Below are 20,746 nucleotides of genomic sequence, written 5' to 3'. Positions count from 1 at the left end.
CACAACCACGATTTGACCATAAGCCACACCGTAGGGGGAAACTCCGGATTAATTTTGACCACCAGAGGATCTGTAACGTGCCCCCAAGCATGGGACACGAACGTTTGTGCATTTCACCCCATCGAAACGTGACCGCCGCGGACCGAATTCGATCCCGAGACCTCGTGCTTAGCTAGCGCAACACCATAGTCGCTGAACCATCACGGCGGGTGCAACAGTACGTAATTCCGAGCGTCAAAGTGCAAATTTTCATTCCCCTAGTGGAGAACACAACTAGCAGCGTTGCCTAAATTACAAGAGCGGCACCAACAATGGAGAAGATGATGTAGTCACGAGCCAGGTAGCAAAGAGTTTCCTACAATCAATAGAAGTGTGGCGCTAGTGTGTAAGGAAGCCGCCAGCCACGCATTTTAGCCAACATGCAAATGTTGGGTAGTACATGGGCTTGGCTAAACCCCTTTTTTCTGACTTTAACAAGTATTGCGACTTTGAAGGGCGATCATTTTCATGCAAGAACAGCAGTATAAAAAACAAAATAAACAACATGAATTTGTCCGACGGCAAGACTATAACATGGGACGTCTAGCACAGGTGCCCGATATTGGAACGAATGCGCCATGGACGTACACACACACGGAACCACTGCAATTAGCGGAGATTATGAATGAACAAGACAGACTTGCATACTTGCATTCGAAATAGCAATAAAAATTCTAAATAATAGTAGGTGTCATACCCAAGCCACACATGTCGATGGCCTACACATATAATGCTCCGCTTTCTCAAAAGGCAGCTTTCGCTAAGCGAACTAATTCGTTTTTGTAACAGTCCCAATAAAGCCACACCGACGCAGTTATCGCCAAGGTGATGAATTTTCCTCGCTTCAAATTCCTGACGTGTCGTCGGAGTGTTGTGCTTGGCACCTTGCGGTCATTGAACAACGGCTTACAACTGCAATCCCAACAATGTAAACCAAGGTGCCTTTTCACCTGCCTCTAAGGCCCTTTGCACTGGACTACGCCTCTAGCAATGCACACTACATCGTATGCTATTCCAAAACGGCCATTCGCAACTGCACAAGAGGACTTGTAGCACCCCAAGCACAAAAGAGACTCTCCGGCACTCACTCCTCTGGACAACACTGCACCAAAATCATTGAACCCCTGGTCACTCGGGTCTACCCGAAAATGGTTGCATCCGAGCTGTCGCAGACCGGGCACATCATCCTTCTCCTGCTTCTTCCGATCCCGATGAGCCCTTTGTGCTGCATCGCGGCCACAAGCTGGATCAGATGTCACGTTCAGAGAAATTGTCCTCCACTACCACACAGAGCGGCTGCGCTACACCCTCCCCCCTTCCCCCCGCACATAAAACACTGAAAAAATCTCAATCCACCACTTTGCGACTATTGCACACGCAAATTTTCACAAACTTCGTGCTATACCACCGCATTTACCCCGATGCATGGTGCCCACTTTACAAATCGTGCGAGGCGCACACTGAACTCAGCCACATTATCTGGGCATGCCACAAAGCCTCATCCACCAACACTCACCGCACTAGCACTACACGCATCATTACTACGGCCGATCAGTTGGAGAAATTGCTGCTTAGCTTGGACGCAGAAGAGCGGCTCTGGGCTGCCCAGGTTGCCGGAGACATCGTCATAAATGAAGCACTGACAACCGGTTAAGGAAGAGGGCACTGAGGGTGAGCCTCCCAACCTCCGCCACCTTTGCACCCAATCAAGGACAGAACAAAGTCTTATCTGTGTTTCTCTACCTTGAAATTTTGTGCCCAAAGTGTTGCTTCCATACTCGAAGGAACATCATTCTGTTTTTTCGCTAAATAGGTCAAGAACCCTCCCATGCGTGAAATTATTAAAATTTCCTTCACAGAGCAGCTCAGACGAGCAAATACTCCTAAGAACCTTGCATTTACCAGCCGCCCCTCACGTTTCGTGATACATGAAACCTTTACACGCGGCATAGAGGGTGGTCTTGGCCGGAGTTGCCACAGCCCTGCCGGGTCCGCACCTCATACCTATGGTTACTATGCCCAAAACCATCACACGAGACGACGTAATGATGTCACTTCTAAAAACAACTTTTTCTATACCATTTCAGAGATGCATCAATGGAATGTGCAAGCAGATGCTATAGTCATGTACATACAGCGGATGAGCACTGGGCTTCTTATGTCTACGGAACCTGCGAAGTGACACCTTTGAACATAAAGCCGCAAAGATTGGTCCTCTGATATTATCGTGTTCTTCCTTCAGCAATGCATGAAATAATTATTTCCTGAACTATTGTTAAAATGTCTGATTCACCTCCACTCACCACCAAAAAAGCAAGCCCATAGTTTTTGTTTTTAGCAGCGATGAATTTTGTGGCTGCTGCACTCGCACTTGTCGTTTGGGTGCCCAGACGCCAGTTTCTTGCTTGCTCGCGTTGACATGTTTAGCCTGTGGATGGTCTCGTGCATTTTCGTGCGTCTATGCGGGTATTTACCGATGCATTTATTTCGAGCGAATAACAGTATTGACACCCAATAGAAAAATATTTGTCCGTCGCAATTTACTCAAGAATTGCTAGAATAGAAATGTGTAACAAACATTCCAGGTCCTTGCTTGCCGACATTCAAGAGTAACCGTGAGGATTTTTATACATAAGCCTAGGGTAATGTGAAATGGGCAGGGACGAGTCATGGTTGGTAGATAGCCTCCCGAATAACAACAGCGTACATTAACCTGGTGAAAACACCCCGTTACAGGCACCAAAATGACAACAACAACTCTACTAAAGATTAGCACTTAGCAGGAGCCCTTAGGTAACAACCCGCAGCTTAGAGTTAATAATACCGCGAACTTTATAACAAGATACAAATTCATTTGTACTAAATGGCGACAATGAAGCGCGGTATATGAGAAAGTAGCGTGCGAAGAGGCTAAGCGACCCGAAACAGAAAACCGCATGACTACCGTTAAGATATAGACACACATAGGCAGCTTGAGAGTTACGATCTTCTTTATTCTAGTTAGGATTGAGACAGAAAAACTGATTTTATCGGGACACTAGATAACCGGTGCTCTATCCGATTATCTCAATAGGCGTCACGGAAAGGTTAAATAGGTCGGGTATAGTCGAGATGGTGTGTTCAAATCTCGGAACTGGCAGCCACCAGTTTGAGTCAGTTGACAGGGCGGGAGGCACTGGAGCGGTATTCGAGCGCGCTAATTCGGCAGACGATCACATGGCCCCACAGGTGCAACTCTCTTGCTGCAAAAGTAACCATAGGTAGCAGTTCTGCCCTGATTACTTCGGTCAAAATATTATTTGGCTCCTCAAGATGCCTACACGAAAAATTTGGATCTGTAAGGTATTTTGGCGCGCATCCAGCTTTGAGTGTGTGCTTTGCCTGTTCTTATTATCTAACATCGTTATAACACCGTAGAAATCAAATCCTTGGCACATAAATTTCGTTATTCTCTAAATGATGTCCCATTTTGCCAAGCTGCAGAATTATACTGAAGAATTCTATGAGGGTGCGATCAAAAGCATGTTACTGGCTATTGAGCGCAGCAAGTGACGTCTTTTTTATTCTTCCGAATTGAATATATCATCAATATTAAGCAGCTACTTAAGAATGATTAACTGTAGGGCAAAGCGTTATGGAGAAAGTTGTATAGCATTTCCTAAAACATCTAATTTCGCAGCATCAATATTTCTAGTTCATTCGCGCATTTTTATGCGTCTAAAGAAGGCCTGCGTTATGTGAAAAATACATGTTACATGGGTGCTAGCCCGCCGCGATTGCACTGCTCTCATACGGGCCACCTATGAATGAGCAATTCATGTTGGCTGGGATGCCTCCTGATGTGCTTATCGCTATCATGGGCCAAGGCGAGCGTAGCTCTTAACATTTTTTTCCCCATGGTTAATTTACGCGAAGTGCGCCAATCTTTCAATCGTTATTCAATTAAGAAGAACACAGGAAATACTTCGACGGTCCCCATGCAATATTCAGAAACATGCCGTTCGTCGTGCCTTTCTAGTGAGCTCCCGCATATTTTTGTGCCTTGGCTAATGTACGCTGGGCAAGCTGCGTTTAATGATGACAATAGGTTCCAAGTAGGTTCAACTTTAAATGTAGGGTAATAGAGTGCAAGTAAATCATATTTTGCTTCAACAGAAGATGAGACTTATACAGCAGTACTGTATTTGGACATATTTTAAAACCCCCCGAAAGGTCAAGCTAAGTTGAATTAGGCATCAAGCCACTCATTATATTAACGTGTGCTTCATTTCTTCTCAGTTATTCGCTGTGCAGCTTTTTCCGTCACATCACTGCTGTCGCTTGATCACGCCCACACAATAGCGCATTGCTCATGATTCTAGAACATATGCCTTCTTTCCAAGCCAAAGGCCCATCCATCAGATTTTAGGGGCGCTAATAGGCGTTCGTGGCAAAGTTCAAGAATTTAAATTGCCACTGCGATGATGGCTCGACGAATAATTGACTTTTACATGAAGCGGGCAGACACGCGCACAGTAATTCGATTTCATGACCACCGACAACTCCTGTTGCTATCGCTACTACGACGCTGTATCTTATATAACGAGTCATATGTTCGCCATTAAAACATCTGTAGTTCATTCACCATCTGCGATTCACTGAGCCATGAAGTTGAATGTTCTCAATAAACTCTAGGGCTGTGGCAGACGCCGGAGTGAGGGGCCGCGGAATGGATCTGACCCTATGCGTTTTAACGGGCCATAAATGAGGGTGTTTCCATTTCGCGCCCTTCTAATTGTGGCTTTTGCGGCAGGTGATCGAACCTGTGACTTCAATAGCATTACTCCGTAGCCATGCCCTACGCAGGCTCCTAATCTCTGGCAGAGCTTAGGAGCCGGCAGAGTGTTGTGCTGCACAGCGGGAACATGTCGCAGACTTTCCACAGGCGGCGCTCACGTGACCGAATTTCTCGTAGTTTCTGCACTGAAGCGGCTGGGGAACAAAGGGTTGGACAGCATGTCTGAAATGACCTAATTTCTCATGCGACGGAAGGCAGTCACCTTCAAAGACACTTTTTACGCATCTAAAATTTCCGAGACGGGCGACCTGCAGTATTTGGGTCGCATGATTGGCAGGCTTTATCAAAATCGTTAAATCCTCGCCTGAGATAGCCGCATCCATGTGATATACGACGCCTGTAGTAGCCTGTTTTCCCATAGGGATGATAGTACGAACGTCCATGCCACCGTGGACAGTGACAGCTTGCAGAGAGCCTAACGCCGAAGCTTTAGCGACGTCTACCACAACAACATTATTCCGAGGATTGAATCGGACATCTTCAATGCCATTTGGCAACAGTCTCTCGAGATCAACCGCTGCAACTTGCCTGTTGAGCAACTTCATGCTGTCGGAGGGTGGCATAGGTAAGAAAAGGATTGTATACTTCAGTGAACTCTGCGGTGTGCTCATAGTAGATGTGTCCACAGATGAATCCGCCGCTTTGATTTCTGACTCTAGCAAGTCACGTAGTCGTTGTCGAAGCAGTCGTCGCCCTCAGTCGAGTCTATCAGGGTAGCCTTGCTGTCGCTCGAAAGGCAGTTACGCTTCCTTGTGGCGGCCGACGCGGGCGCCGCTATATCAGGTGGGAGGGCGGGTGGCTCCACTTTCATTCCCGTCGAGCACGGAACAGTTTTCCCCGAAAGTAAGCGAAAATTACCAGAAAATACTGGTGACGGAGAACAAACACTGAGCAATAGGATCACTTTGTGCGTCTTACGTCAAGTGACCAATCTCCACTATGAGGTCGTCTCCGTCAGCTCTACGGTCCCTTGAGGGCTCACCTCACCTGAGGCCGCTTATATAGACGGCTAAAACTTTACCACGCTTTTCCTGGCAGCCCGGTTTGACGCAGTGGGGTGGTGCTTTTTCCGCCGGGAGTCGTGTTATGATGAAGTGAAGAGAACGAGCATGGCCCTAAAGGCGACGAAAAGTTGACGCTGCCTGGCTGGGCTCTCTTTCGTCTCCGCGAATGTTCCCTGTTTGTAGATATGTTTTAAATAGCTTTTTACGCCTAAAAATATCATGCACGCAAGACCTGTGGTGGTACATAGCCTAAGCAGCGCCTAAGAGTTTACGAGGCCCCATAAGTATATACACGCGACGATCAGTGCGTATGTTGAGAAATGGCGTGGTCAGAGCACCGGCGGCATCGCGCACCCGCCCTCACTCGTGCAGTGTTGAGGCACCGTGGCGCCACCGACCAGTGAAAGTTCTTACCTAGGAGACATGCCGTAAACCGTATACGCTCACGGAGTTTGTGATCAAGACAGTTCCAAGCAGTGTGATATTATTACCCAACTTATGCATTTTCAGTGGGGGGCATATTGTCCAGGAAATTACTCAGTGTTACATTAAACCGTACCTGCATACACTGATATCCGAAAATACAGTCAAGACAATTTGTTTACCACAGCGAACCGAGTGAACAAATATATATACCTACTATTTAAATAATTAAGTAGGCACAAAGCGTCAAGATGTGATAGCACAGACGTGCTTAAACACAAGCATTTTTACTAGAATTCTAGGTTGTCAAGCGGCAGGCAATATTGTCTGCGAACTTTCTCTGTGACAGAAACAAATGATAGGTAAATGTCCACATTTTCACAAATGCATACCTTCAGGAGCACAGCTCATTTATTAAAAGCAAAATTTCTTGTTTCTCTCGGCTTACTTCCTAATCATTAGCTTGGTGAAATATCGCCACTTTGCAGATATGCGTTGGGATTGCGTGAGGTACGCATGCGAGAAAGACTTTAGGCGGGGTCTCGCAAAAACACCTTCGCGGCAAAAAAAAAAAAGGAGACGCCATACTAAACTACAAACTACTCACGATTCACCGTTCGAGTGACCGTTAACGCCAAGAATTGCCGTCCTCAACTTGAGGAATTATTTCGTTTCTGCTCTTCACCGTAAATATACTGGCCAATAGCCTTCGGCCATTGGCCAAAAGTTTTCGGGCTCAACCTACTTCACCTCCCTCTGACGCGACGTCACAAAACCGCAAACACCTTACCCCGTCAAAGGGACGCGCAAGCGTTAAAGATGCACTAAATGCTGATCAAACCTGAATTTTCTTCTGAATAGCCGCAGGCTGCCCCGTTCCGAAAGAAATAAAGATGGCTGCCGCCGATCGCTCCAGCATTGGCTACTCGCCCATGCCGGAGAGCATGTGTTTATTTGCGTGTAATAAAACTTTTTGTGTGGCCGTGTAACGTTTTCAAGAACTTTTGGCGCGTTAACGACCTCGTATTGCCAACTCTTCTTCGCTGAGGATCCGTTTAACCGTCATTCTTAAGCTTCCGTTGCATGCCGCCGCGACTGTTGACGAGCCACCTCTAGCTAAGTAAGAGAAAGCGGAACAACAGCAGACGCCGGCACCACCCTCTTCATCCGGTTATCGATATTCAATGCAGTGGCTCGGCCCCATCGAATCCCTTTCCACTTGAGCATGCTCCTCGCCTCCTGCAAGCCAATTAGATAAGACAAGCCGCTCAGTGCAGGCAATGTTATTCGTTATTCAAGCAAACAAAAGGAACCGCCTAAGAACGTGCGAAGCATTTGATTGGTTTGTTCAGACAACCCTGCGGGTGACTGCCCGATGCTTGCGTCGGCGGATAAGCAAATTTGACGTCAGGAGATTGGAATAAAAAGATATTGGAATAGTTTTACGTTATACGGCCCTTAGTTTCATTATTCAAGAAGAATAGAAGTGCAGTTGATTTTGAAAGCTCTTTGGCACTGTCATTTATTTCCATGCCATTGGCTCACCTTCCTAAGGAATCTACTGGAGCAATTGCCGTCTTTAAGAGCCTAATTACGTTTACATTAAGGCACATGCCAGTTCAAATAATTAAAGGGCACGCTGGCGTTTCAGCTGAGACGAGTCGCAAGCTCGCCTCAGCCTAAAAAAAATGCTGTTGTAGCAGCTGTAATGTTGGACGCTAAAGAAATTCAAACATTCGCCCCAAGCAGCGTACGATATTGACGTCACGGCCATTTCCGGTCGTGACATCACTTTCTTTTTCTTTTTTCTTTTTTTTTCTTTTTTTGCTTGCTGTTATTTGTCCCAACGATACGTAGATCGCGACGGTTACAGCGAGCCCCAATTTCTTGACATGTGGGCTTTACGGAAGCTTCGCTACCAGCGTAGAAATACATTGCGTGCGCGCGATAAAAAAAAAAGAATTCGCGCCGCGAACAGGCAAAAAGAAGAAAGCCAAAGTAAACGTGCGCCGAGCAAGGAAAATGATGGAAAGGGAGTGGAGCGGGTCGTCATAATAGGTAAAAAAAAAAAAACGAAGAGCGCTATTGTGAAGAGGCGCCGCGTGGCTGCTGTTCCTGTGGCCACGAGAACGAAAACAATCGTATGCGCCACCTTTTTGCTAAAGTATCGCCCTCTTGCTATGACCGTAACTGAAGAGGCCCTTGGGGCTTGCGTCGAAAGAGCGTCGGCATTTTCAGTTTCAGTTTAAGTTTATTATTCTTTAAATACAATGCATTGGTAACATACAATATACAGACGAGAGTGCCATAGTCAAAGACTGCAACGGGACCCTCGGTTTACAATAACAATGCAGAGATGTATTAAAGAAGAGCAAGCTAACTGAAACAAACGAACGCAATCGCGAAAATACAACATAGAAAAATAATATAAACGAAAACAAATTGTATGTATATAAGCCTATAGTGCATAGATAAACTGTCAATACATACAAATGACAAATATAGTGCAATGAAGGACGTAAACTTAATTACACAAATAGAACAACTTAAGGGCATGACTAAATGTATGAAAGGATGAAGATTTAATGATAAAGGGTAAACCATTCCACAGTTTTACAGCAGCGAATGATGTTGTCATTTTTCCATAGTTAGAATGAACCATAGCTAAAACAGCAATTGCATCCAAGCGGAGATTAACCCTTTGGTTTGCCTATAGAGCCCGTGACGTCAAACCGCAATCTATACGCAACACTGCCTGTATCCGTTTCGCTTATTGCATTACGATATTTCTTTCTCCGGCTCTCTGAAGCCGGCTGTGCTCCATCAATGCACCAGCCATATTCGCTAGGCGTGGTCGTGATGCTGACTCAGAAAAGGCGTGAGAAAAGGTCGGACAGCAGCGCCGTTTTGTGTTATTTGCGCTCGTTCCGCTTTCGCGCTGTTTCCTCTGAAGCCACGAACCAACCAGCCAAAATGCGAACACAGCTACCGATGTTTGCTGTTGGCTTCTGCTGTTTATTTTGGACCACGTTATCAAACCTGTTTGCGTTCCTGTGTGGGCTGAACACACTGAATCGTCAGCAATGTTGCTACTGAAGATATTGCAGTGATGTGGCAGTCACTGTAAGGTGGTGTCATGTTCTCCAGAGTCGCTAGATAGACAACTTATCTGTGATATCAAGTGCTCATAGCTCATACATCATAGAGCTAAACATAAGGTCCAAGGGACGACTTTGGAGTCATAAGAAACTACTCGCTTTGGAGGTTCCGCTTGCTCAAGGTATTTACGACAAGTACCTAGATCACCAAGTTCTGTTTCCGCAGAAATAATGTTATAGGCCACATTTACCATAAGTTTGACTAGTCAGGCCGGCACAATGGAGATGACAGTACTACCTGCAGATCTGTGGTCAATGCTGATCCGTTAGTTTTAATGTCCCCTCTTGGGATGTAGGCATGGTTCAATAATAGCAATCTCATCAGCCAAACTGCCATTGTTGAATGTCCAGTCATCGCAATGTTACAAATTCCGAAGCAAACTGGTGTCGGTCTTAGGCACCGAAGTGGTAAAACGCGTCTTGCTGCTTGCGTTAGGTACAGGAGAAAACAGCATTTTGAGATAGAAGCTGTGAAAAGATGGCTGAGGTCTGGACACCGGCGAAGGACCAATACGGTATATAGCGATCGATTTCATTGGGCTGTTGATATGAAGCAATATCGTACTAGATATGCGCTCCGTCTTGCCTTCCAAACTCTCCATGACGCGACTTTTAGCACTGAATGTATTCGCCTAAACCGGCAAGCCCCATCGGGGAAAGCTAAAAACCCCTATATAACTACAGTACTCATGCTACGGATGCATCCTAAGTTTTTCGATTGGAACGTCAGTACGCGAACAATGGAATTTAGTCTACAGATAAAGGTAGTGGGCCTTCAACAAAGGCTCTACTCACTATTGAGATCTAAGCAACAAGATTTCTAATCGGTATGGCCACAGATAAAAATGCAATGGCTATTGAATGCAGTGTCATGGGGTTGCGCTTAAAGGGAAGCTGAACCGGTTTTCAATTTCCATGAATTGGTGGGATTGGGAAGAACAGACCTAATAATTTACGGTTCCAAAATTTTTTGCTTAGTTTTGTTAATATAGGGGCGGAAATCCCTTTCTAAATCACCCCCGCGGACACGCCCCCATCGCTTCACGGAGCGCCGGGTGAGGTGATTGCCAGAGGAGAGAACCGGTGAGAGTGACGTCATTTGCGGGGACCGAGCTGCCGGACCGGCGTGCTGGCGTTTGCTGGCATGCCTCTTTCCGTCATGCGCTTTACTGAACGACGCTACGAGAGATCTGCCGCCGCCGCCGCCGCCGCCGCTCACGTTTGTTTTCTTTTGCGATTTTCGTAAACTGGGGCCCTATAACGTAAAACTATTCCAATATGTTTCCATTCCAATCTCCTGACGTCAAATTTGCGTAACCACCGACGCAAGCAGCGGGCGGTCACCCACAGGGTGGTCTGTACCGACCAATCAAACCCTCTCCTCGTTCATAGGAGGTCACATTTGTTTGCTTGAAAAACGAATAACGTGGCCTACATTGAGCGGCTTGTCGTATCTAATTGGATGACAAGAGGCGAGGAGAACGCTCAAGTGGAGAGGGATCCGCTGGGGCAGAGCCAGTGCAATGAAAATCGATGACCGGATGAAGGGGGTGGTGCCGGCGTCCGCGATTGGTCGGCTTTCCCTTACTTAGCTTGTGGTGGCTGGTAAAAAATCGCGGCGGCATGCAACGGAAGCTTAAGAATGACGCTAAAACTGACCCTCAGCAAAGAATTGTTGGCCGAATGAGGTGGTAGACGTGCCGAAAGTGCTCGAAAACGTTACACGGCCATGCAAGCAGGTTTATTATACGCAAATACACCCATGCTGTTCGGCAGGTGCAAGTAGCCAGCGTCTCAGCGATCCGCGGCAGCCATCTTTTATTCCTTTCGTAAAGGGGCAGCCAGCGGCTATTCCGAAGAAAATTCAGTTTTCTTCGGCATATAATGCATCTTTATCGCGTACACGTCACTTTGGCGCGGTGAGTTTGTGCGGTTTTGTGACGTCGCGTGACAGGCAGGTGAGGTGGGTGGAGCCCGAAAACTTTTTACCAATAGCCGAGGGCCATTGGCGAAAAGGGGTCGAATCAGAAATAACTGTTTTCTTTTTTTCTGTCAAATCATGCATAATCAGTGTGTACACATCATATCAGATGGGGAGCTATTGCGGTTTTCGTGACATCGCGTGACAAACAGGTGAAGTGGGGGTGGTCGAAAAAAGTTTTTGACCAATCGTGGAGGGCTGATAGGAGAATTGGAATAGAAAAGTTTGGAATAGTTTTACCTTATAGCGCCCCTGTTCTTTCCTTCTCTGCTGCGTGAGTGCCTACCGCCAAGGGCGCCCAACATGCCCTCGTTCTGTGCAGCATTCGGCTGCGCGAACACAGGCGGGCGAAACCGTGTGGTGTTTCACAGGTTCCCGAAGGACAAGAAGCTTGCAGCGCAGTGGGTCCGTGCGGTGAGGAGAGACAAGTTCATGCCGACGAAATCAACTGTGCTGTGCTCGGACCATTTCCGCGATAGCCGGATAGCCTTACGACAAATGCGGAAACGCGTTGTTGCTAGCGTTGCTATACTCCGTTTCATACATCAGGTGCAACGCTGTGGAGGCTTGAGATACTTCTTGCAGTGGCTGCGTTCGCACTTAGAAAAAGTTCAATGTTTCTTGACCCGATTTTTGAGAAAATTTTCCATATATATGGGCTCAGTTCTCAATGAAAAAAAAAAGAATTTACCCATAGAAACAATCCGTGTACTTATACGACTGAAAACACGTTCTTTTAAATCAATTTTCTTTTCGGCATTTTTAATTGCAGCCCGTCGCGGCAGCTTCACGTGCATGCTCGTGCGAGCAAACGCCGCTTGCACGCTGCGAAGCATAGACGGAAACGCGCGCAGTAATAAATTTTGGTGACCGGACTTCGTGCGTAGCTTCCACAGCGTTGCACCTGAGGTATGAAATGGAGTATAGGCTTACCTAGTGACATTCGACGTACGGTTGCAGTTATCGTGTTTACCACAAGGCGGTGCTAAAACTGCCTAATATCTTTATGTCAACACTAGCATGGAGCACGCATACCGATTCTTGGTCGAGCCACAATCACAAAGTCGTCGAACCATAGTAGGAATATTGCACATATAATACCTCTGTCCATCTCTGGATGTGTATGATCAGCAACTTCCAAAACTGTACCTCACAGCACTGCATGTCCGCGCTTTGAAACGCTCCACTTATGTTCGCAATCGTGTATCAACACTGAAAAAACCACGGGACTTTAGACAAGCAGCGGCAAGGTGCTTGACACCGCGGAATTGCACCCGTGTTTACAAACTAATGAGAAGTTAGTGCTTCGGCATTCTTCCATCAGCAAGTTCCCAGGGACACTTTAGCGAATTTTTTCTCCCGTCATTGGAACGTGCAGCTACTTGAAAAAAAAACATACGTACCAGCTAAGACTTCGAACGCGCGAGAAGGTGCACACATCGCTCTGGCTGTTGGCACACTCAACATCGTCGTTGCCGCCGGTGCCGCCATCGTTTTCCGTATCGGCTGTCGGTTCGAACATGCACGGCGAAAATACAAGCTGTCGGAGACAGCGAGAACGTTCCATAATGCTTACAACTCAGCTATGAAGCCAGAACAGAACAGCGTGCTACGCTCTGAAACGGCGGCGCCGACCGGCGACTTCCGCGAATGACATCACAGCGGCCCCGACCAATCAAGGGCAACAGTGGCGCTAGCGCGATACCCTGAGGCGCTGGTGCGCGTTTTCTTGAAAAAACAGCCGCTTGCGTTTGTTTCCGCCCTTTTTGAACCAGATATTCGTGTTCAGGGGACTCAAAACTGCAAAATGCCGCAGAGAACTCATTTTTTTCGAAAGGTGTTTCAACTTCCCTTTAAGGGCCATTGAATAGCACTTTATTGGAGACAATACGACTTTGTCAGCGAATGAAGGAAAATGCTAGCGTAGCTGCCAGCCCGATCTTTGCGTGCATTTGAAGATCTGTTACCGCGCAATGTAATAACAGAAATATCGCACACGTATCTGATAAACCAACTCTGCTAAATGTGTATCTTGGCCAACCATATTAAGGTTAAACAGAATAGGATGCAATACCTTGATTTGAAGGGTGCCACTGTTTAAGTACAATATCTGGCAGTTTGACCATATTTGGCATACAAAAGAAACACCTCCTCGTCCGATCCGATCGTCATTCATCCATTCAAAAATTCAGCCGCCTATTCGGACAGCCTCCCGCGTCTAGAGCATCTTGAATCCTTGGCGACTGCTAGTCACGCATATCATCAAATGACAATGATAGTGATCACAAAAATTTGCCAAACAATCAAAATGTCTCAGTCGCATATGTGAGGTGCTATTTCTTCATGTGAAGGCGATTGCAGTAAAGTCATAGACAATATGATAAAGAATATATTCAGGAGAACTGCGGGATGCAAGTTTACGTTAATCCAGTCACTGCAAATATCACTGGAAAGTTTACGTTAATCCAGTCACTGGTTCCAGATAATTTCTTGTTAGCGATTATCTTTTAAACGTGATAACTGATGAAAAGTGGTAAACTATATACAGTCCTTTCACTCAGCAAGGGCTCGAGCTTGAATTAGAATAAAGGCTTTCGTCTAGAGCCCCTCGTCCTGATGCAAATTGAGAACGTTTTTTATTTAATTAGGGACATCTCCCCACCACTCTTGCGAGAATATGCGCAGTAAGCTTCGAGATCCATACTATTCCATAATTTATTTACCTAAATTATTATTTTCGGAAATTACCATTAGGAAAAATTACGGCAATTACGGCTTATACCCTATTAGAGGTTGGATAGCGCAATGTTTTGACGAGACACACAGAAGAGAAGCACACACCACAGAGCGCTTCTCTTCTGTGTGTCTCCGCAAAGTGTTGCGCAATCCAACCTCTAATATGCTATACCAACACGCCCAATCGTCAACCTTGGCAAGGCTTATACCCGCCGTTGCTGCAGTTTCTGGAGTGCAGTGCACTGCCCCGCGTTAACAAAGCAATGGAACGAAGGTATTGTTCTGTTAATCATCACAAGTTTCCTAACTGAAAAAATTGAGTGGTTTACGTTATCCTCTTTCCTTGCGGTAAAGTATGTGTGGGGAAACCCAGCTGAATCGTAAACGATCGGCATAGGGAAGACAACTCATCGTTAAAATCAACGAGCTATACTCATCCAGCCATGCACTGCAGAAACTGCAGCAACGGTGAGGGTCAGACCAAGTTTAGTGACACAGATTATTTTCAGACACAAAGATCAAGTAACCCATCATATACTTGAGGAATACCAGATTGGAAAAAAGGGGTATTGATTGTGTTAGTCAGACAACCATTACGCTGCACGATAAAGAGCATGCGTATCTAGATCGATAACAATTACGATGTAATGTTGACGGGTGAATACTAATAATAATGAGCGAGAATACTGTAACATCTTTATAAATGTTTTTTTCTGCTCATGAATAAAGCGAAGCGCTTTCCTGTCCCCTATTTGTGTCCCCGTCTTATGTGCGCTTCAATATAATTTCAAACATAGAAACGGAAAACCTTAGTGTTTACCACATCTATCACAAAGCATTTAATAATATCCCTTCAAGGAAATACAGTTTTGATGCAGAGCGTTTCGTGGTCTTGTTGTCAATAATTTCATGCAGTGCATTGCGCAATCTGTACAAGGTTACGTTATATTCGTCTATCGGATCAGGTGATACCGCAGCTTCGCAAGTCAACCACCTTCGCAGACGCCATTGGAGCCCTTTTTTTTCTTTCCCCTGCCCCACCGGGGCTGTCGTTGCCGCGGAATCGCTGAGGCGTGTGACATGTCATGGCGGCGGAAAGAACCCAGCGGTAAACGTGGCGCATATACCGGTAGTTAGCAGGTTGGGCGTGTGAAGACAATTTTGCTCCCTTAATCATGGAAAGTCAAACCGTGAAAACTCTGTAGATACAATAACGCAATTTGGTATTTCCTTCAGCATGCCGATTGCTTCTTCTAAAGTGCGGGTCTCTCATTTGCTATGCTACCTCTGTGTAATGTGTTTTAGTGGCATGAACGAACAAAATGATATGTGATCGTCATACTTTCAGATATCGAAAGCAAATGAAGTCGCCAGGCGAAACAGCGCTCGAACTCAGTAGCGTTTCCAATTGGCTAATTTTAGCTGTGGACGTCAGCATGCCGCATACGAGGAGCATTGAAGCCTGTCTGTCGTGCTGCGCGCGGCAGCGGCTGTATTCTTAGGAAACACTATGCGCAAAGACAGCAAAACGTCATAGTACGATGCTACTTCTCTTGCGCATTGGTGAACGTTCTTTCCGGCTTACGCTGTTCATTTTCTGTACTCAGCTAGCAGTCTTTTTGCTGCTCACTTAGTATAACAAAATAGTATAAAGTATTGTATTTAGAACAATACAATACTCAATTTGATATATAACTATACCACTGTTTGCGGAACTTTGTATTGAATAAGTACGAAAAATATCAGTTGGACTGTGAGGATTAGGTATTGGCAGACAACAATGAAGCGACTTGACGACGAAGTTGCAAACAGAAAAAGGAGCGAGAAAGAATTGAAAATAAAGAAGTGATTAATGGCGACGTGCACCATATTTGTTATGCGTTATTATGTACAGTAACACTACATATTTGATGCAGCCGCAATAGAGATCGTGATGTGGGTGACATTCTTTCCCGAAAAGTGTAGTGGTATCTTGGTTTTCAAGGAATGTCAGGCCCAAGACAAAAATATCCTCGATCTTCCTTAACACGTAACCACGTGTGAGCTCGTCGGCATTGTCTTGGATGTAGTCCCCATTTCGTCGAAGGTACTTCTTGTTCCAAGGAGAAAGGATCAGCAAAAGTGAATCTTCCGGCCCCCTTATTCCGTGCACTTGTGTTGACGCGGCTTCAGCCATACCTAAGCATTAAGCCATCTCCATTTGACGTGCGGTAAGCTATTCTGCAGTCATTTGAGATACAGCAGCAGCAATTGTTGCAGGAAAACAAGCTAACTGAAAAGTTTATGTAAACAGTGAACCTTCGTGAGAATCGCCGTTTCGAAAGTGTACGAGCAGAAATATTTGATGGCTACTCTGACTGTTCAGAAAAGTGGATAGGTTTCTACGAACAGGCGTGTTGCAGAATAAAATGAATGGACGACTGGCAGAGACACCAAATTTAACATGCGACGATTTCTGCCTGGACAAGCAAGAAAATTGCATGAGTCTCGCCTCATCGTCATCATCAGTCTGGTTACGCCGACTGCAGGGCAAAGGCCTCTCTAATACTTCTCCAATAACCCCGGTCATGTACTAACCGTGGTCATGTTGTCCCTGCAAACATCTTAGTCTCATCCGCCCACCTAAGTTTCTGCCGCACCCTGCTACGCTTCCCTTCCCTTAGAATCCAGTCCATAACCCTTAATGACCATCGGTTATCTTCGCTCCTCATTATATGTCCTGCCCGTGCCCCCCATTTTTTTCTTGATTTCAACTAAGATGTCATTAACTCGCGTTTGTGTCCTCACCCAATATGCTGTTTTATTATCCCTTAACGTTACACCTATCATTCTTCTTTGCATAGCTCGTTGCGTCGTCCGCAATTTAGGTAGAACCATTTTCGTAAGACTCGAGGTTTCTGCCCCGTACGTGAGTACTGGCAAGACACAGATGTCATACACTTTTCTCTTGAGGCATAATGGCAACCTGCTGTTCATGATCTTAGAATGCCTGCCCCAGCCCCTTCTTATACTTCTGATTATTTCCGTCTCATGATCCGGATCCGCGGTAGCTACCTGCCCTAAGTAGATGATTTCCCTTACCACTTCCAGTGCCTCACTACCTATCGTAAACTGCTGTTCTCTTCCGAGAGTGTTAAACATTACTTTATTTTTCTGCAGATTAATTTTTAGACCCACCCTTCTGCTTTGCCTCTCCAGGTCAGTGAGCATGTATTGCAGTTGGTCCCCTGAGTTACTTATCATGGCAATATCATCAGCGAATCGCAAATTACTAAGGTATTCTCCATTAACTCTTATCCCCAATTTTTCCGAATCCAGGTCTCGGAATACCTCCTATAAACACGTTGTGAACAGCATTAGAGAGATCCTATCTCCCTGCCTGACCCCTTCCTTTATTCTGATTTTGTTTCTTTCTTTATGGAGGACTACGGTGGCTGTGGAGCCGCTATAAGATATTGTTACGTAGGAAGACGCCGACGACAAGCTATTTACAAGTATATTTACAAGGCAATACGCCGCAGTTGACCAAGAGGCAACAGCCCGCGCTAGCTTCCAATCGTCGTCTTCGTCTTCTTCCTACTCGGCTCTTCGTCATTGGGAATACTACCCCGTAGCACTACCCCCGGCGGCAAAAGCGCCGTCCCGGAGCGACTAAAGGCCGGACTCTGAAGCAGTGTAATAGCTCTTGAGCCTACTGACGTGCACGACATCACTAGACACCAGAGTAGATGACGAGGTTGAGCTCACAGGAGCAATTTCATAAGTCACAGGCGTCACCTGGCGCAGCACGCGGTAGGGCCCTGTGTATCGCGAAAGGAGCTTTTCGGAAAGTCCGACGTGACGACAGGGCGACCACAGGAGCACGAGTGCACCAGGCGAAAACTGTACGTCACGGTGGCGGGCGTTGTACTGACGCTGCTGCATGGTTTGCGAGTCCGTCAGTCGAGCACGGGCAAGCTGGCGTGCATGATCGGCGAGGGCGATGGCGTCGCGCGCATACTCGGTTGTTGAGGTCGCAGCAGGAGGAAGTACCGTGTCAAGGGGCAAGGTCGGTTCGCGACCGTAGAGTAGATAAAATGGAGAAAATCCGGCGGTGTCGTGCCGGGAAGAATTGTAAGCAAAGGTGACGTAAGGAAGGGCAACGTCCCAGTCGTGGTGGTCCTTCGAAACGTACTTGGACAGCATGTCGGTAAGAGTACGGTTTAACCGCTCTGTCAGGCCATTGGTTTGAGGATGGTATGAGGTAGTCAGCTTGTGTTGAATAGAGCAGGAACGCACAATGTGGGCGATAACTTTCGAGAGGAAGTTACGACCACGGTCAGTAAGCAGCTGTCGCGGGGCGTCATGCACTAAGATAATGTCACGCAAGAGAAAGTCCGCGACGTCAGTGGCGCAACTGGTAGGTAGAGCCCGCGTGATAGCGTATCGGGTGGCATAATCAGTTGCGACGGCTACCCATTTGTTCCCAGAGGATGACGTGGGAAAGGGACCGAGGAGGTCTAATCCAACACGAAAAAACGGTTCCACAGGGACGGTGATCGGCTGGAGATGACCGGAAGGTAGCACCTGAGGCGTTTTCCGACGCTGGCAGGGATCACAGGCAGCAACATAGCGTCGGACGGAGCGAGCGAGACCAGGCCAATAGAAGCGGCGGCGGACGCGGTCGTACGTGCGGGTTACCCCAAGATGTCCTGCAGTGGGTGCGTCATGCATCTCAAAGAGCACAGTCTGTCGTAGATGTTTTGGCACGACAAGAAGAAGATCAGGGCCATCAGGGAGGAAGCTCCTTCGGTACAGAATGCCGCCCTGGAGGACATATCGGCGAACGGATGCGTCGGTAGGTGTAGAGCGCAGACGCTCGATGAGTACTCGCAGCGATAGGTCTCGGTACTGCTCATCGGCGCTGTTAGCGAAGGCAGACACAGAGAAAATGCCGTCGGCGGTACTACTGTCGGCGTCGTCAGGCTCGTCTACCGGGTAGCGAGACAGGCAGTCAGCGTCCTTGTGTAGTCGGCCAGATTTGTAGGTGACAGAGAACGAATATTCTTGGAGGCGTAAGGCCCAGCGACCAAGTCTTCCTGAAGGGTCTTTCAATGAGCATAACCAACAAAGCGCGTGATGGTCTGTGATAACGGAAAAGGGTCGGCCATATAAGTATGGGCGGAACTTCGCAACCGCCCAAACTAGGGCCAGACACTCACGCTCAGTGATGGAATAGTTGCGCTCCGCGGGCGAGAGGAGCCTGCTGCCGTAAGCGATAACACGGTCGTGGCCACGCTGGCGTTGTGCCAGTATTGCGCCAATTCCGTGACCGCTGGCATCAGTACGGACTTCGGTAGGCGCAGAAGGATCGAAATGGGCCAGAACGGGAGGCGTTGTGAGAAGATCGATGAGAAGCGAGAATGCAGAGGCCTCGTTATCGCCCCACTGGAAAGGGGCGTCTTTTTTCAAAAGCTCGGTTAGTGGTCGAGCTATGGCCGCGAAATTTTTGACGAAACGGCGGAAGTACGAGCAAAGGCCGATGAAGCTGCGCACATCCTTGACACACTTCGGAACAGGGAAGTGCGTAACAGCATGGATCTTGCCTGCGTCCGGTTGCACTCCGTTCGCGTCAACGAGATGTCCAAGGACGGTAATCTGACGACGGCCGAATTGGCACTTCGATGCGTTGAGTTGCAGACCGGCTCGCCGAAAAACGTCCAGGACTGCTGAGAGGCGCTCGAGGTGCGTAGCGAATGTTGGGGAGAATACTATAACGTCGTCCAAGTAGCACAGGCACGTGGACCATTTGAAACCGTGAAGAAGGGAGTCCATCATGCGTTCAAAAGTGGCAGGAGCGTTACATAGGCCGAACGGCATCACCTTGAATTGATAAAGACCGTCGGGTGTTACAAAGGCAGTCTTCTCGCGGTCGAGATCGTCCACGGCAATCTGCCAATAGCCGGAGCGAAGGTCAATAGAGGAGAAATAGCGAGCACCGTGGAGGCAGTCAAGGGCGTCATCAATCCGAGGTAGGGGATACACGTCCTTTTTGGTAACCCTGTTAAGGTGCCGATAATCCACGCAAAAACGCCATGAGCCATCCTTCTTTTTTACCAGCACAACCGGTGACGCCCATGGACTACATGACGGCTCAATAATGTTCTTGGCAAGCATTTTGCGAACTTCGGTGTGAATAACTTGACGCTCAGCCGGTGATACTCGATACGGGCGGCGATGAATAGGAGGGGCATCTCCGGTATTGATGCGATGATTAACAGCTGTTGTTTGGGCCAAAGGACGACCGTTAAAGTCAAAAATATCTTGGTAGAAAATCAGAACGCGGTAGTGGAGCGATCGGCGAAGGAGACGCGGGCGGCACACATACCAATTACAGGGGCTGTTCCGCCATCGGCGACACGGACAACAGGCGTCGTGGCGGGCGTGATTATTTTCCTCAGCCGGGTACGAAGATCCGCGCTCATTACCGACAAATGCGCCCCAGTGTCGATGAGAGCTGATACAGGAACACCGTCGACTTGCACGTCAAGAAGGTTCAGATGAGTGGGCAACGTCAGGAGAGGATTTG

General features: G+C 47.2%; 1 protein-coding gene across 1 annotated transcript in view; it reads left to right on the top strand.

Annotated features, from left to right (window-relative positions):
* LOC142589085 (uncharacterized) overlaps positions 1-2,298 on the top strand; it is a 111,263-nt gene extending 108,965 nt beyond the window's left edge. Inside the window, exon 11 of the mRNA XM_075700868.1 lies at positions 2,127-2,298. Coding sequence (XP_075556983.1) covers positions 2,127-2,162 — 36 coding nt within the window. The 3' untranslated portion in view covers positions 2,163-2,298. The remainder of the gene's footprint in view (positions 1-2,126) is intronic.
* The last annotated feature ends 18,448 nt before the right edge of the window (positions 2,299-20,746 follow it).

Source organism: Dermacentor variabilis, chromosome 7 (genome assembly GCF_050947875.1).
Source record: "Dermacentor variabilis isolate Ectoservices chromosome 7, ASM5094787v1, whole genome shotgun sequence".
Lineage (NCBI taxonomy): Eukaryota > Metazoa > Arthropoda > Arachnida > Ixodida > Ixodidae > Dermacentor > Dermacentor variabilis.
Note: the sequence above shows the minus strand (reverse complement) of the source record. Positions and strands in the feature narration are given on the sequence as shown.